A 17,392-nucleotide genomic window follows, 5' to 3' on the forward strand; every position below is an offset into this window, starting at 1 on the left:
CCATGTAAGGCTTTATAGGTTAGGAGAAGGATTTTAAATTGTATTCTAAATTCTACAGGAAGCTAATGTAAGGAACAGTCCAGGGGAAATGTGTTTGCGCCTCTTGGTCTTAGTCAGGACACGAGCTGCAGAGTTCTAAATGAGCTGAAGAGTTCTGAGAGACTTTTTAGAACATCCTGACAGAAGAGAGGTACAATAGTCCAGCCTGGAGGTTACAAAAGCATGGATGAGCTTCTCAGCAGCATCTAAAGGAAGGAAGTGCCTGATTTCTGAAATGTTACGAAGGTGGAAGTAGGCAGTCTGTGAGATTTGTTTTATGTGTGATTTAAATGACAAGTCCTCGTCAAAGCAGACACCCAGATTCTTTACAGTGGTGCTAGTAGCAGGAGCAAGTCCATTCATCAAGGCTAGATAATTAGTTAATGATTGTCTGAGATGTTGCGGACCAACTAGTAAAACCTCATTTTTTTCCAAGTTCAGTAGGAGGAAGTTTTTGGTCATCCAGGACTTGATATCTGTAATACAGGACTGTAATTGTGTTAGCTGATTTCTTTCATCTGGCTTCATTGACAAGTAGAGTTGGGTGTCATCAGCATAACAGTGAAAGTTTATAGAGTGTCTTCTGATCAAGTCCCCTAGTGGGAGCATATAGATTGTGAATAGGATTGGACCAAGAGCAGAACTTTGTGGGACACCATAGCCGATGAGAGGTGGTTGACATGTACATAGTGCGTTCTATCCAACAGGTAAGATTTAAAAGAGTTTAGAGCAGTTCCACATATGCCTATATGGTTTTCTAGCCTCTGTAGAAGGATTTGGTGGTCAACAGTGTCAACTGCAGCACTGAGATCTAGAAGAACAAGAACTGAAACATAGCCCTGATCAGAGGCCATCAGCAGGTCGTTACTAACTTTTACCAGGGCGGTCTCTTTGCTGTGGTCTTCCCTAAAACCAGACTGAAACACCTCAAATTGATCATTGTCATAGAGATAATCACATAGCTGACCTGTAACCACTTTCTCGAGAATTTTTGAAATGAAGACAAGATTAGAGATAGGCTTAAAGTTAGTGTCCAATGTCAAGGTGACTATGGTTAGAGTTACCTGAGACACTGAGGCTAGGCATTTTACTGAGCACTGAGGGAATTGTTTCCATAAACTTGGTTATGGCACTTTCAGACAGACATCTTTTGGGAGTGCTCCTGCTCTGTAGACTTGGGTCATTTAAAATGAAATCAAAGGTTATTCATTGATGGTCAGAAAGAACTGAATTCTTAGGAAAGACAATAACATTTTTAATTTCAAGTCCGTACGCTAGGACAAGATCTAATGCTTAAAAACAGTGAGTCGGTTCATGTACATACTGAGAGCAACCATATCCACATGGATGTTAAAGTCACCAACAATAAGATTTAAGCACCAGGCTGGTCAGGAATTCCGGGAACTCAGACAAGAATTCAGAATAAGGTCCAGGGGGACGATAGAATCCAACAAAGAGAAGTGACTGACCTGATCTCAAGTTTGTATTAGATATGCCAAGTATAATACTTTCAAAAGAGTTGAAATCACATTGTGGTCTAGTAAAGATTGACAGAAATGAGTTGATGATCGCTGCGACTCCACCTCCTCGACCAGAGCGTCGAGGGGCATTAAAGTTAATGTTGCTGGGTGGTGTTGATACATTTAAGGATATGAATCATCTATAGACAGCCAGGTTTCAGTTAAGCAGAATAAGTCAATGGTTTTTATGATATGCGTTCATTAATTATCCAATCCACACTTAATTCTCCTGTCCTCTACAATAGTAGTGGAAATATTTATTTGAATTAGATTTTCCTTAACAACTCCTCTACTCCAGACATTTGTTCTTGGTTTTATTAAGCGGGGCAGATTCACCCTCTCTATGTGGTTAAAGGCAGATGAATGAAAATCTACGTACAAAGAAAAATTAAGCCTAGAAAAACCCCCACAAGTTGAAAAAAAACGTTAAATAGTGAAACGTTCATAAACCACTTGAGGGCGCCAGAGGCAGTTTAAGATGAAGCCGCTGTCTCCAGACATACTTATTTATACATACTTATATTTACACTGTCACTAGGGGCACTGCATAATTTGAATAATTTTAAAAGTGTCTGTATGTTGTTGTCTATATACTTTGGTAAACTGTGGAAAAAATGTGGAAACATTGAACATCTAAACCTTAACAAGCTGTTAAAAGATTTCCAACTGAAATCATTAAATATTTGAAAATTGACTTTTCAAACACAAAAGTTTGGGCTAGAAAAATATAATCTCTGACAGATTGAAAACAATAAGAATAACATCTTTGTAAAAAAAAATAATATTAGGCAACTAGTCATGAAATAACTAATTGATGGATAACTCTGAAAATAATCCCAACCCCTAGTCGACATTAAGGTGAGTAGAAAAATGGTTAAGTTTGAATTTTGGGTAAACTAACCCTTTAAAGCATACTGGTACCAAAGAGCAGCTGCCAGTAGTTAAGCACTCTAGGGAGAACCCAATTGGAGGAGGAGGAACAGTGTGAAAGTGGTCACCTTCACCTTGTGGTGAATGCATGGCAGGCCACTGGACAGCACCAAAAGAACTTATGGTTAAGCGGCCAAACGATCGTCCACACTTTTACCATACTTTACGTATTTACGTAAAAAAAACCTATCTTCTGCTTCAAGACTGCAGTGACACCAGATGATGTCACACACTGATTACCTCTCTCCAGACTGTCTCCAAGTTAGTCTATTGTCTTTGTGTTCTGTTAATAACCCCAACATGTTTACGTGGACGGTAAAGGCTCAAAGCGTCTTCAATTAATCCACTCTGATTTTAAATGTCGGAATTATAATTTATATATGGCAAGGAAGGAATGCCGCAGGATCAGATGTTGACAGTGTTCAACTATCCACATATATGACCACTCTTTTGGAATAATTGCAGCATGCGGATGTTTAACTCACTTCTGTTGGCATGTACTCGTTATCTAAGACTACAAGGGAGCTACAGACCGTTGAATTTAAAACTTGGTGACCAAAGTATTGCAGCTGCCAGACCAAAACAGACTTGGACTTGCTGGAATTTATAACATGTAAGACGAAATGCTTCGCTTACAGATACACAACCTTCCTGTGAAATTATTGAATCACTCATGGATTATGTTAAAGTACAGGGGAAGTGGTGCTTCAATTTGCTATTTGTATGTTTCAATTTCAATAATATTAAATCATTTTAATAATTGATAAAACGTTGACATTCACTTGTTCCATGCCCAAGTTCTGGGGCTTCTGGAAAGTATGTCAGTGGGTTGCTAACATACAGTATGAACTATGAAAACTGTCTTTATGGTTCATTTCCTTTTATTATTTGGTATTATGAAGTAAGTGTGTGGCTGCCTCTCTTCCAATAGAAATGGATGAGACCCATTGTTTAGATTAAGAATACACAGGTTCAGCCAACTTTTGTGACTTCACACTGCTGGAACTGACATTGTTTTAATAAAGTGACAACTTTGAAAGAATCAAATACAAATTAATTACTCAGATGCTCAAAAGACGAAACTTAAAAACCCATGAAAGGTGTCAGAAATCCCTCTCACTTCAGGGATGTTCGCACTTGATGTCAGCTCTGCTGCATAACTTTAATAATATTAGAAGTAAAAAATAAAAAACACTCAAAACTGTATAATCTTTTTTTATAATCAATAATTGATCCAAAATGCTGGTTGAAAAAAGTGAATTCAACTGCACTTTAAAGGTAAACTAATGACAAAATCCAAGTTGATCACATGTTTCAAATGTTGAAAACTTCGTCTCCAAGATGCAGAAAGTCCCTCATTATGACAATGCTCGGTTTAATTATGACTTTATTATGTTCTGCCCCGTCTGAGATCTCGACGAGCTTACGAGAATGGAGCTCATTATGACATAATAATGGACTTCACTCCTCTTTCAGACAGATTTTAATTACACCCCACTTTGCTTATACATTGAGTCCCTTGGAGGTTGAGACCTAAAGGATTGATGACACTTGGTGACAAACCCTGATGCCTGACCAAATGTGAACGATGATATGAATTAGATGTTTCGTGTGGATTGCTTGTGAATTACCTGCTAGGCTTCTTCCCACAGTTATTAAAATCCAACATCCCGTTGACCTGGTTATGGTCTTCACTTATTCCAGTCGACAACCCCTTGGTTCTTCTTCAATAGGGGTAAAGTTTTGATGAGTACAATAGGAATAAGCTCACTTTCTCTCTTACCCATCACAGTAGTAGACTGTCAACACGGAGTATGGTTATGCTTGAGGGTTCTGTGTGTTAAATTGATAGCTTTCCTTGCCAATTTCACTCATTGTGATTGACTCATTTTGATTCGATGGGACCTGTTTCCACTTTCTTTAAAATAGTTTTATTTAAACTGCCAAGTTTCTTAGTTTCTTCTTTAGTGGAAATATACATATATATATATATATATATATATATATATATATATAATATATATATATTTATAAAATATTATTATTATATTTTTTTATTTATAAAAATAAGTGAATTGAACAGCCTTATTTTAGTTTTCCTGTCAGATGTTAAGAAGAATCTTGAAATAATGAAACTTCTGGTCTAGACTGGTTTCTGCAGACCACATTGCCATCACATGTTTTTGAGTAACTTTCTGTAAATTTTGTTTCTCACCACAGTCTGCCACCCAACAAACTTCTGTCTGTTGTGTCAGAGAAAAACATCCTCTGTAGAAAATTGAAATCAGGTGAACCAACTACTCATAAAAGCATTATTTGTGGTCTGGATAAGATATATTTTACGCCTTTAAAGCACAATGTACTTCACAGGAAGTCACAACAGAGTAGCATCCAATTTGATGTTAAATGACAAAGACGTCTCTGATTGAGAGCATTCCCGTGTCTAGCTGGTTTCTAAAATGCCCAAATAAAGAAAAAAATGTATTGTTGCCTGAACGCAGATGGGCTGTGAAACATTGATGGAGTTGATGCAGGGATACGGGGTTAAGAGAGTAGGCGCTTCTGTTCTTTGTTGGATTTGATGCTCTCAGACCCTCTCAGATCGTACCATATTAATCACACTGACTAACTCTTGGAAAATTTTCATATCTATAGAATTGAGTAGAACGAAACACATATGAAACAATTCTGAATACTGAACAACTATACTTCTACCTTTAATCAAAAGGGTGGTTTCTGCAGACCACATTGTCATGACATCTACTTCCTGTTTGCGTCTTCAACGCTTCTTCGTGTAGAAGAATGTTTCGATTCTCACCACACTGCAGAATGGAACTTTTAAAGACTTCCTTCTGCTATTAAATGTTACAACAGATCTCTCCCTCATGCTTAACATGCACTTTTTCCTTTTTTTGTTTTTTGCAATTTCTGAATAATTTATTTATGTGTTTTTAAATGTTTTGAATGTATTTATTTATGTATTTATTGTATTCATATATTTATTTCATAGTATTTGTGTTTTTATTTGATAGATGTTTGGATGAATGGATATATAATTGCTGCTGGACAAAATTATTAGTAAAGTATCCATCCATCCAACCAGCCACACACACAACCACCCACGTCTGTAAAAAGTTAAATCAGGTAAACCAAGATTCAAAAGCATTTATTGTGTTTTGGACAAGATATATTTTATGCCTTTAAAGCAAAACATACTTCACTTGAAGTCGCAACCTTTTTGAAATCTCAAAAAGATAGACATCTGGTCTACTCTCTTTAGGGAATGTTAGTCCAGACCCTGTTTTTTCACTCCTTCACCTTGAGTGGACGTTCTGCCCACAAAGAGTCTTCGGTCTTTGGCTTATGTTTGGTCTTACATATCTTCAATAACAGTAGAGTGATGACCAGCACTAGCAGAACAATAACACTGACAAGAACTCCGATCCAAACGGCCATGTTGTATCCAGACTCTGAGGGTATTTGTCCTGAAAGAGGAGAGGATCATTTGAGTGGTTGGAAAACCTGTCTGCCTTTTATTAAAGCTTTCAGCAGACTATACTGATGTTAGTCCATAGAACCGTTGTTGTCAATGTACATACTTTATTTCATTCATGTGGGCAAGTAGACTTCTGGAATGCCATATCTCCCTCTCTGACTATACAATCGCACTGACAATAACCCTAACTTTACCCAAACCAGTTTTCTGATCATTTTTTCTGAGTCATTTTCTCATCTTTATATGAAAACTTCCTTCCTTCTAGGTACTCCTCTCAAAGTCACATAATCAGAAAGGCTTTCTGTGGTTGCGTTATGTATGAACTAAATCTAAGGTACAGTTTGAGCCTACTTGCCCAAATAAATGTACAATATGTCAGATAAAAAAATTATTCAATGGACTTTTTATCTTTTGTAATCTTCCACTTCGAATCTCACTGATGGAAAAAGTGAGTTATGTGTTCAAAAGAGTTGGTTTGGAGGTGTCATCTATATTTGCTGTTTCCTAAAAACTTTAAATTGTGCCTCAAGGAGAGAGATGCACATCAACTTGACCATGTCTCCTTCCTGAGCAACAACCAGCTACTGAGTTTAATTGACGTGAAGGTTGTCTCTTGTGGCTTGGAGGGCAGAGGAAGGATTCAGAAGTATGAAGAAAACTGTAAGTGGTCCCACCTGGTTCTGCTAGTGTCAGGTTGGTGGTGGTGGATGCAGCTGGGAGGGAGAACCATTCACCCCTGGGATCCTGAAGCCACTCAACCACTTCACATGTGTAATAACCTGAATCTGCGCTGACGGTCTGTCGAATGGTCAGCTTGAAGCTGAGGTCTGCGGTGCGTCTGATGCTTATTCTGTGTCTGCTGTCCTCAGCCAAGCGCCCAAACCTCACAGAGGAGTCCCGGTCTAAACTCACAACAGAAACATTTGTAGATCCTTGAAGAAGGATCCAGCTGACAGCATACTGAGCAGAGGAAGAAGTTTCTGAAGTGACACAGCACGACAGTTCCACATCAGAGTTCACAACTGCGATCATATCCTGAGTGGACATCAGCTGGAGTAGACTCTCTGATAAGAAGAGATTCAAAGTCAGAAATTCAAGTTCTGAATTAAAATTCAGAAGTTTAATCTTAGGGTACCTGGATTCTCCACAACAATGGCAAGCATGTTTGACATCTGCAGCTTCTTGTGGACTTTTTCCTGATACATGGATGCCCTGCACTGGAACTTTCCTGACTCTCTGTGGCTTGCCTTGTTTATAAGTAAGTAGAAGATTTTTTGAGCTGGCTGGTTCTGCACCTTTAGTTGGAACTGGTGCTGCCCAGCTGCCCAGCTTATGCTAGCATTGGAGTATAGTGTAAGGATGTTGTCGATTGTGGAGGAATCCCGCTGCAGGCTCCAGGTCACTGTCAGGGCCAGTTGAGGTCCTCTTATTATACACATCAACTCCAGACTGTCGCCCACTTTTACTGAGGTCTGACGACTCTTTAGGCTCACACTGTAGAGGGAAGCTGTGGCAAAAATACAATTGATTGATGAGAAGTTCTTGAAGACCAATAATAAAGTTCCTAAAGGAACAGATTAAAAATGCATACTATCCCAGATTGAATACAATAGAGTTCATTAACTTCACCTACAAGTGACAATTGAATTTACATTAGTTTTTGTGAGTAATACCTTAAAGTAAATTTTATCAAGCTTCTTCTCGGTTTAATATATGTTTTAAATCTACATCATTACAGAGCATGTGTATATTTACCTATTGAGAGAACTGTTACATTGGCCATCTGTGATTGGCTGTTGGTCTTTTTGTTGGCTGCGTGCTCTGACACGGCGCAGCAGTAACCTCCAGAATCAGCAGGCGTGACCGCTTTAAACTCAAGGACGAAGGTTTTTGGTGCTGGTCGAGAAGCCACAACGGCGCGGTTCAAAAAGCCTTCTCCTTTCGCCATTATCCCCTCCTCGCTCAGTGTGATGATGTCATCATATATAGTAGTTGAGGGTAGCTTGCGCTTCCATGTAATGGACAGCTGACCTTTGACTCCCTGAACGTGACAAATTAGCTTTAGCGTGTCACTTTCATTGACACTTGATGGTTGTTGCAGTTGGACAGAAAGCTCACTCTCTGAAACGACAAGTGGAAATGTTAACAAGTGTGAACAAATGTTGACTAAATAAAAGCCCACCTAAAACCACAACTGTGACTGCGAGGGGTTCTGAGTCCTGAGGTGCTCCCTGTTTCAAGTCTTTGTGTTGGACCCAGACTCTGCAGCTGTATACTCCGCTGTCTTCTGTGCGCACAGATGCCATAATGAGTTTGTAGTCCCGCAGCCCGACCCGGCTCACTCTCAGACTCCCTTCTTTCTCTAGGCGCTTGTACTCAGTCGAAACAGATTCGATTCCTGTCGGCCCAATTCTGGCGACTTCTTCGTTGTTTCGGAGCCAGGCGACAGCGATAAACTTTTCCTCCAAGTCGTGAGTATCGACGTTGCAGACCAACATTAGAGGCTGGCCTTCCTGCAGAGCAGTCTCCTCAGCTGTCAGTCCCACTAACAGGGACTCTGTCTCTGAAGCCAACTGTAATGCTGTAAACAGTGAGAAACCAAAGACACTGAAGAGAGAGAATAACATCTGGTTGCTCTTGTAATCTGCTCATTCACTGCCATTGACAAGTAAACTAATCATAAATTAGCACACGTTTGTCACACTTGCTTACACAAGGACTTGACTTAGTATACTCATGACTCTGATCTGCAACATTGAATCGTTGACGATTGCTCAGTGGTACAAAAACATTTTTAAAATTCAAAACTGGTTCTCCAATAATAAATAAGAACTGTTCACTCATTTGTTTTCTTTCTAGAAGTAGAGGCATATGAAATTTTGTAAAAAAAAAAAACAACCCAAAAAAACAGCTTTCATTTTAAATGTAATTTAATTATAAAAAAGTTGCAGACTCAGCTGTTTTGCACTTTAGAGACACCATAGCGAAATTGAATTTAAATCAAGAATCAGATTCAAACCTGTGACCTGCACGCTGTTCCCTTCTGAGTTCTTCTTTGAGATGGAGTACCAGGAGAGGTCAGGATCCTGGATCCACTCCTGAGCCTGGCAGTAGATCCGGCCCTGATCTGATAGCTCCAACCGAGCAATCCCGAGACTGTACAGGGCCTCATCCCTCTTACTCAATTCTATAAGTCCAACTTCGTACCGACTTTTGAAACTTGGGCCGGGCCTGAGAGTGAAGTCTCTGTCAAGAGAAATAATCATATGCGCGTTGTCCTGGTCCTGTCTGTGGAGGAACCAGGCTACGGACAGATGGGTATGCTGAAGGGTGTTGCTGGAGGCCCGGCAAGTTAACGTTAACTCTTCTCCGTCGTGGTGGCTCGTTGAAGCAGCAGGTGAGGAGACGCTGAGGGAGTCATCGATCACTGCCAGAAAAATGTAAATGTTGAGCAAAGAGAACAAACACGAGAAGTCAATATCAAGTGTCACCTTTCACCGTCATCTTAGCGCTGTAGGTTCCGTCATATTTCCTCTCATTGTTGACCACAGAGCACTCGTACTCGCCTTCATCCTCCTTCATCAGATTTTGCATCACAAACACTACAGAGTTTGATGAAGTGTGATTCAGAGTTATCTCCTGTTTTTGCACCCTTGACATATACAAATTGTAGGAAAAATCTTTATCATCGGTTCTAATGATGTTATGTTCGAAATTCAGCTTGTCAGGCTTCCTGACACGGAATTCAAATTCTTTAACCAAAGCGTCGTCTAGAAAGCCACTCGTGCTGCAGGTGATGGAGAGCCTGGAGCCAACCACGCGGTACAGGGGACCACTTTGTGCTTCAGTGTGAACTCTGGCCTCTCCTGAGAGGAACACATACAGACACAGCTGGGTCACCCAAGAAAGTGATTTAGTGTTGAGCTGTTTCAAAAAAAAGTCTCATTAAAGTGTATTTACAAAAGTACCACACAGAAATATGACTGAACATGGTACAAAAGTACCACACCGAAATATGAGTGAACATATTCATTTAAAACTCTCATTTATAACATACCTTTGTATGATTTAAGTTGAGCTTTTTAATGCTAAACAACATGTTTTTTAAAATAACAATTACATTTACTATATAAAAATCTAAATGTTTGTCTGTCTTCTATTTTATCATACAACCCTGAAACACTAACATGTTCTGTTACAAAGACACTGTTTCTTATATTTACATTGCTCAAACCCTTGTAGAAGCCAAGTAGTCTTGAGTAGGAAAGTTTGCATCGAAGTTTGATTCATTTTAACCTTTTTGTACAGTTGGATAGTTTTTCAACTGTAATGTTAAGTGAATGCTGGAGAGAGGGAAATGATTTACCACCCCTTAAATAAGGTATATGTGTAGATCTACCATGAAATAATATTAAATATTAATTAGAGACACAGATCCTCACATCACTTATGCATTTTAAATCACAGAGTCATCTCTCAGCACTCACCATTTTCCATAAAGATCAGCAGAGAGCTTAAAAGGAGAATCTCTCCGATAGCCATTGTCAATAATCACTCATACACCAGAATTGAGACTCTTGTAGAGAAACACTTCTGCACTGGAGCAAACTAATTATTGTCTGTACAGCTAGAGGGAAAAACACAAAAAATATTGTTGCATCACAGACATGTAAAGAAAATTAGAGGCGGAGTATTGTGGGTTTTTCCCCCGTTGAACCGACCCCTCCCCTGTATCACTGATGTGTGGTGGAGGCAAAGAAGGAATCAGAAATTAGTTTAAGGGAAAATGCTTATTTAGTGAAATATGCAAAGTCAGAGAAACAACTTGAGACTTTAGACTTTCTTTTAAATGATCACAGGCTCTTGACAAAGCCGCGATCTATCGCAGAGATGTCTAGTGCCAAGCCCAAAGTTATAGCTACAGTTCACATCCAATGGTATTAAACTTTATATATAAACATAATTGTAAACATTAGAGGGGTCTAAAATAACATTATCATGCATTTTGATTGAGATTATATTATTTCGATTATAATTCCTTTTTTCAAGAGATAAGAAGTAGCTGGTATTTCTCACTCATTCAAACCACTTTGCTCTGGACCGAACAAAAGCACCTCTAGTCATATGAATGTACGTTTAGAGTGTACATCTAGACCCACTGTCAGCTTAGACAGTTAGACAGTTAGCTTCTCCCCCCGTAAGAATGTCTTTAATAAGCAAGTTGAAAGGTTAGCAGCATTTCAAATTTGTATTGGAAACTGTGACGTTATGCGGGCACAGGTCGTTTACTCTCCATATATTATGATGCAGCAGCGCCACCCTGTGTCATATTGTGTTAACTGCATTTAAAAAGTACAGCTGCAAAAATGCAAGTCAGTAAGCGGAGTTTGTTTATTTATCTTTTATTCTACAAATGGACACATCAGGATAAGACGAAGAGGTGAATAAATTGGTGTATATAAATGGCATTTTCCAGGTTTTAGTCTTAAATTACCATCTACCGAGTCTAATAAAACACATAATGATCATCTTACTTGAGATAAAAATACCTTCTATTTGTAATATATATTTGTAATAATTTACCGTTTATTGGTACTATTCAATTTGTTTCATATTTTAATTAAAATAAAACTTCATAGTAAACCTCTCTGGTCAGACTTCTCTGAAGCTTTTTCCTAAAAAAAATGAACTCGGATACAACACTGATGATGTGTCTAAATTGCACCAAGAGTGTTTGCAATAACGAGTTAATCTAGCCAAGCCAGTGACCTCCGGGAATAGGCCGAATGACGAACATGAATAGTATGGCAACTGCTGGAGAGACAGCCAACAACTGGAAGGCTCAAGAGAGGGAGCACCCCCAAGAAGCTACGGAAAACTCTACTGGATTATATGCCAAGGGGTGCCGAGGAACGGTAGGATAAGCACCCTAGCAGGACGGATAAACAATCTACGAACAATGGAAACGGCAACGAGCCCAGTCTGTTCATGTGGCAAAGTCTGCAAGAACCAGCATGGCCTAAAGATCCACCAGGCCAAAATTAAATGTCTGAAGGGGAAGCAGGTGGAGCAACGCACAGGTCCAGTACCTGGTGAGACAAAGGATGAGCCTGGCGGAGGCAAACCACAGTGCCCAAACCCTCCACGCTCCACAAGCCCCACCCCATGCCAGGCTTTCAGAACACAGCCAGGTCATGTGGCCTGCTGCCAACAAGGAAAGAGAGTGGCTCCAGTTTAATGAGGATCTGGATCAAGTCCTTGAAGAAACTGCAAAGAGAGATGTAGACCAGAAGTTGCAGACGATGGCTGCAATGATCATAAGAATTGGTGCGGAAAGGTTTGGCATAAAGGAACAACAGCCAACCAGAGGCCGAGGGGAGCCAAACAGAAGAGAGTTGAAGATTAGCCAGCTTTGGCAGGAGCCTGGGAGGCAATTTAAGCAGGCAAGGTAAGAGGAGAAGGCAGAGCTCTGCAGCATCTTGAGGAAAAAACTCACCACCCTCCGTTGAGCTGAGTGGCATATGAGGAGGGGTAGGGAAAGACCCAGGAATCGTGCAGCCTTCATCTTAAATCCCTTTGGCTGCACCAAAAAGATCCTCGCGCAGGAAAGAAGTGGCCGCCTTGCATGTTCTGAAGATGAGGTTAACAAGTACCTCAGTGCCACCTACAGTGACAGCACAAGATAGGAACCTGTTGGACCATGCAGGACTTTGATAACTTCGCCAGAACCCACCTCAGCATTAAACATCAAGGAGCCAACTTTGAAAGAAGTTCTCCACCAGTGTTGAATGTTACAGGAGGGCAGCTGATGATGGATCAAGATGATAATGAAATAAATAAAACAAAAATGATGAATTTAAAAGAGATTATTGATAAAGTAGGAATAATAACACACAAGCAAGAAATTCTCACAAGAGATCTGGTAGACACAGCAGGAAAAGACACTTAGCAGATCAGTTGAGATAGCAATAAGACAAGGACAGGATAAAGAAGATAAAGATGTGAGTGCAGCCATGACAAGTGCACTGGAGATTATGGAGCAGCTGCGTGAGGAAGTAAATGACAAATCAGAAAAAATGAAAGTACATTAAAAAAGAAAAATTACAGTGAGGGAGTAAGCAGCAGTGAGGATGAGTAGCAAGACACAAATTGTAATCATAGACTTGACCCAGGCACGCCACTAAAAACATCTAAACATATAGTTTAAGTTTTAGTGCTTTTTACTTGTTATATTTGATATTGTTTTTACATTTGTGTGTTTTAACTGTGCTTTCTTTTATGTCACTGTACAGCACTTTGTAACGACTGTTATTGTTTTTAAAACGCTTTATAAATGAAGTTGACTTGAGTTGAGTAAAACAAAGAGGGGTGAAAAAGTGACACTAAACTGGAGATCAAATGGATTGGAGGGAACAGGCTTTTATGAGCAGTTTCCTCTAGTTGTGAAGAGTGGAAGAAAGAGGAATTATACTAATTACATCTCAGCAACTATGATGGATGTGCAGTGTTTGAAAGAAAGGCTTCCTCCTTTGGAAAAAGGAGCAGATGAATTGATAAAAGCTTATTGCAAGGATATGACAGGGATTGTATTGGCTATTTGAGATTGGAGACAATTTGTTACAGCATGTGTGGGTGCTGATAAAGTGTCAAAAATAGAAGAAGAAGCAGGAACTGATGACGAGCCTCATCAGACACCATTCTCTTTTCATTCAACACGAATATGAATGGCCATGAGGAATGTTAGGGGTTTCCTCTGTTCCGAGGAACACCGACCCCTCCCCAGCCTCGTACGTGGTGGTGGACAAGAAAGACAGATACAGTATTGAGTTTAAGAGAAATAATGCTTGTTTAGTGAATTATGCAAAAGTCAGAGACAAGAACTTACGTGATCACGGGCGCTAGCAAGCAGAGAGATCTATCGCAGACGTCTTCGAATGCCAGAACGCAAAGATCGGACAAAATGGTGGATCTTTATAGTAGAATATTCAGGTTAACACCTCTAGTCAAATGTGAATGTAGGATTGGTCAGTGACTGTAAAGACTTGATTCTAAGATGGCCGGTCGCACGTGATCGTAGTGGAAACTTACTGAAGTTTGTTATTTTCTGTAGAGAGTTTATTCCCAGCGAATTGCTGGACTGTTGTGTCTTTCAGTGTGAGTTCTCAAACAGGTTCACACAGACTTCCTGGGAGTCTGGGATTGTTTAATCTGTCTGTGTGTGTGAGGCTTTGTGACCTCGGCCTTTGAGTTGTGAACCTGAGTTTAGATTAAGTGAATGCAATGCAAGAATAGGATTATTTAATATGAATTAAATATGAAAGATTATCAGTTAATCAAGTGACTATTTGAAATAGAAATAACTATAGAAATGTGTGTTAAATCTAGATGATTGATTACATTAATGTTGTCATTACCTTACATTCCCCCTGATTGCATCATGAACTAATGATGCAATAAAACAAAGACAAGTCTGATTTCAAAATAATCGCGAATCTGATTATAAACTAAACATGCTAAACTATCATCCGTATAGTGCCACACAAAGATTACATTCGGTGAGAAAGCAACAGAGTAAACACATATTCATTTAATGAATGCAGTTATACATTACATATACATTTTGAGCATTTCTCTTAAATCCAAAAATCCAAAAAAAATTATTCCAAATTATGAATTAAAACGAAAGTTACATATGTAACTACGGTTCTATGAGTCCCGGATGACCGGATGAATGTATCCATCTTGCGCATGCGCAGTTCGAGTTTAATACCAACAAAGTCACCTGTGACCCCTGATGACCCGGAAGGGTATATCTTCCGGTGACATCAGAGGATCTGTTCCTGCAGAATCTTCTCGCAAAATCACAAGGATTCTGAGTGACAGAACGCTCTGGCGGTCATCCGGGACTCATAGAACCGTAGTTACATATGTAACTTTCGTTCTATTTCGTCCCTACTGACCGCCAGAGGCAGTGCTTCAAGCACTGGATGACCCATAACAACAAGGTCACAAAGAATCCTAGTACATACACCTCATTGAGGGGAAGCAACAGAGTCGGGCAACCGGACCACACCTCATGGATGAGGAGTGGCGACGTTCACCCGATAGAACCTGAAAAAAGTGCTTGGTGAGGCCCATGATGCTGCCTCACAGATGTCCCCTAGGGGTACCCCGCGTAGGGCTGCCCATGACATAGACATCGCTCTGGGAGAGTGGCCCATCACCCCGAATGGCAGGGGGTGACCACTTCCTTTATATGCGTGGGTAAACGCATCCACGATCCAGTGAGAGTCGCTGTTTGGAAAGAGCACAGCCTTTCCTAGGGCCACCATAGCAAATGAAGAGCTGGTCCGACCGTCTTATACTTGCGGTTGCAGCTACATAGGTTCTTAGAGCCCGCACAGGGCACAGCAGTCCAAACGCGTCTTCCCCTTCCGGGGGAATAAGTTGTGCCACTTGAATGGGACGGTTGAGGTTTGATAATGACAGAACCTTTGGGAGAAAAGCCATATTTGGCCAGAGGGTAATCCCTGAGCAGTCTGAGCTCCACCGCAGACATGACTCACTCACAGACAGGGCATGTAGTTCCCCAATATGCTTCGCTGAAGCAATGGCAAGGAGAAAAGCAGTCTTAGCAGAAACCCACTTCAGCTCTGCCTGAGCCAGGGGTTCAAAGGGAGGCAGACACAAAGCGTCGAGCACCAGGTGCAAATCCCATGCTGGGGCACGCTGTGTGCGTGGGGGGCGTAATCGCCACGCGCCCTTTAGAAAGGGGGACACTAGTCTGTGGGACCCCACTGTGTTATCATCTACCCGAACATGTCGAGAGGAAATGGCTGCCGAGTATACTCTCAGTGTAGCAGGAGACCGGCCACTGTCCAATAGTGACTGGAGGAACTCCAGAATCTTTGGGACTGAACAGTGCACAGGGTCCTCACCCCTGTCTGAACACCATGCAGCTAACAGTTGCCATCTATTTGAATACTGCAGCCGTGTAGAAGGCGCCCTGGCGTTTAGTATAGTGTCGCAGACAGCATCTGAACACTGTGTCAGAAGCGGGTTGGGCCCTGCAGCGGCCAGACCCAGGTTGCAGGTGAAGAGGGTCGGGACGCCAAATCTGGCCCTCTAGCTGAGACAGGAGATCCTTCCTGTCGGGGAGGCGCCATGGTGAGCTGCGGCAGAGCCTGCGCAGCAGTGGAAACCATGTTCTCCCTGGCCAGAAGGGGGCTACCAACAGCAGCCTATGACCCTGATGGAGGACCCCCTGTAGTGTTAAGAATATCAGAGGGATTGTAGGGAAAGCATAGAGGAGACCTTCTGGCCAGTTGTGCGCAAGAGCATCCTGGCTCAGAGGACTGCTTTCCTCTGTGGCAAACAGATCTACCTGTGCTCTGCCGAAGATGTCCCAGATATTGAGCACCACCTCTGGATGAAGCCGCCACTCCAATGGAGGCTTGCCTCGGGAGAGCAGGTCTGCGACCTGACTCTGGTCCCCGGGCAAAAAACATTGCTCTCAGGCTGGCCAGGCGTGGAGCCGCCCACAGTAGGAGGTCCCGGGATGCTTGCAACAGCTGTGCAGACCTGGTGCCCCTCCTGGTGGTTTATATGCGATACGGTCGACACATGTATGACCGCACAAGCACATGGTGCCCTCTCGGTAAGGGAAGAAAGTACTGCAGGGCCATATACATAGCTCGTAGCTCTAGTACATTTGATGTGCTCCGAGCAATCTCGAGCAGACCACAGCCCCTGGGCTGTATGGTTTGCCAAACTGCACCCCACCCTGAGGGGAGGCGTCTGTTGTGATGGCCTCTCGACGGAATGCAACCGAACCCATCTGCACGCCTTGGAGGAGAAAGGTCTCTCTCCACGGAGTCAGAGCAAGGAGGCAACGGTGTGACACCTTGAGTCTCCTGTGCCGGTGCCACCTGGCATCCAGGTGAAAGTTGTTCAGCCACCTCTGAAGGGGGCGTAGCAACAACAGCCCCAAAGGGACCACGGTGGCGGCAGCCGTCAGTTTGCCTAGGAGTCGCAGAAACTCCACGTAATGCAGCCACATGCCCCTGCGGAAGAGGGAAGGAGGCGGAGGATGTCGTCCACCCGCTGTGGTGAAGGGCAGGCTTTCATTGAGACTGTATCGAGTGTCATCCCGAGAAAAAATGTGCTCTGCTAGACTAGGCAACTCCTTGAAGAGTTGACCCTGAGAGCTAGTCGAGACACATGGGAAAGAAGGCTTGTGGTGTCCAGGGTCACCCGAGACCGGGACAGAGCACAGATAAGCCAATCGTCTAGGTAGGGCAGAATCTTCATGCCCTGCGACTGCAGGGGCGAGAGGGTTGCCATCACAACCCTGGTAAGGAACCCGCGGCGAAAGGGAGAGGCCGAACGGGAGCACCCTGAACTGAAA

The 17,392-nt window shown here is 41.8% G+C and overlaps 1 protein-coding gene and 1 pseudogene across 2 annotated transcripts; one reads left to right on the forward strand and one right to left on the reverse strand.

Annotated features, from left to right (window-relative positions):
* Positions 1-5,639: 5,639 nt before the first annotated feature.
* On the reverse strand, positions 5,640-14,120 carry LOC148068789 (immunoglobulin superfamily member 2-like). 2 transcript variants are annotated; one of them, XM_087804502.1, is made up of 8 exons: positions 13,871-14,120; positions 9,477-9,851; positions 9,005-9,412; positions 8,168-8,566; positions 7,741-8,106; positions 7,121-7,492; positions 6,660-7,049; positions 5,640-5,974 (listed from the first exon to the last, which is right to left on the reverse strand). In XM_087804502.1, exons 2-8 carry the CDS (start codon positions 9,643-9,645, stop codon positions 5,796-5,798), a joined length of 2,283 nt encoding a protein of 760 aa, XP_087660628.1. In that variant the 5' UTR covers positions 9,646-9,851; positions 13,871-14,120; the 3' UTR covers positions 5,640-5,795. The 2 variants fall into 2 exon arrangements, with proteins under 2 accessions (XP_087660628.1, XP_087660627.1); XM_087804501.1 differs by lacking the exon at positions 13,871-14,120 and adding an exon at positions 10,473-10,632.
* Positions 11,945-17,392, forward strand: part of LOC148068790 (uncharacterized) — a 33,939-nt pseudogene continuing 28,491 nt past the window's right edge.

The sequence above is a fragment of the Callionymus lyra genome, chromosome 12 (assembly GCF_982586985.1).
Source record: "Callionymus lyra chromosome 12, fCalLyr1.hap1.1, whole genome shotgun sequence".
In the NCBI taxonomy this organism is placed as follows: Eukaryota; Metazoa; Chordata; class Actinopteri; order Syngnathiformes; family Callionymidae; genus Callionymus; species Callionymus lyra.

Coding starts and splice junctions, on each gene's coding strand:
- LOC148068789 (XM_087804501.1), bottom strand. CDS start 10,527: ATGGCTATCGGAGAGATTCTCCTTTTAAGCTCTCTGCTGATCTTTATG. Junction 8,107..8,167: donor AGTCACAGTTGTGGTTTTAG/GTGGGCTTTTAT, acceptor TTGTCGTTTCAG/AGAGTGAGCTTTCTGTCCAA. Junction 5,975..6,659: donor CCTGACACTAGCAGAACCAG/GTGGGACCACTT, acceptor CTCCTCTTTCAG/GACAAATACCCTCAGAGTCT.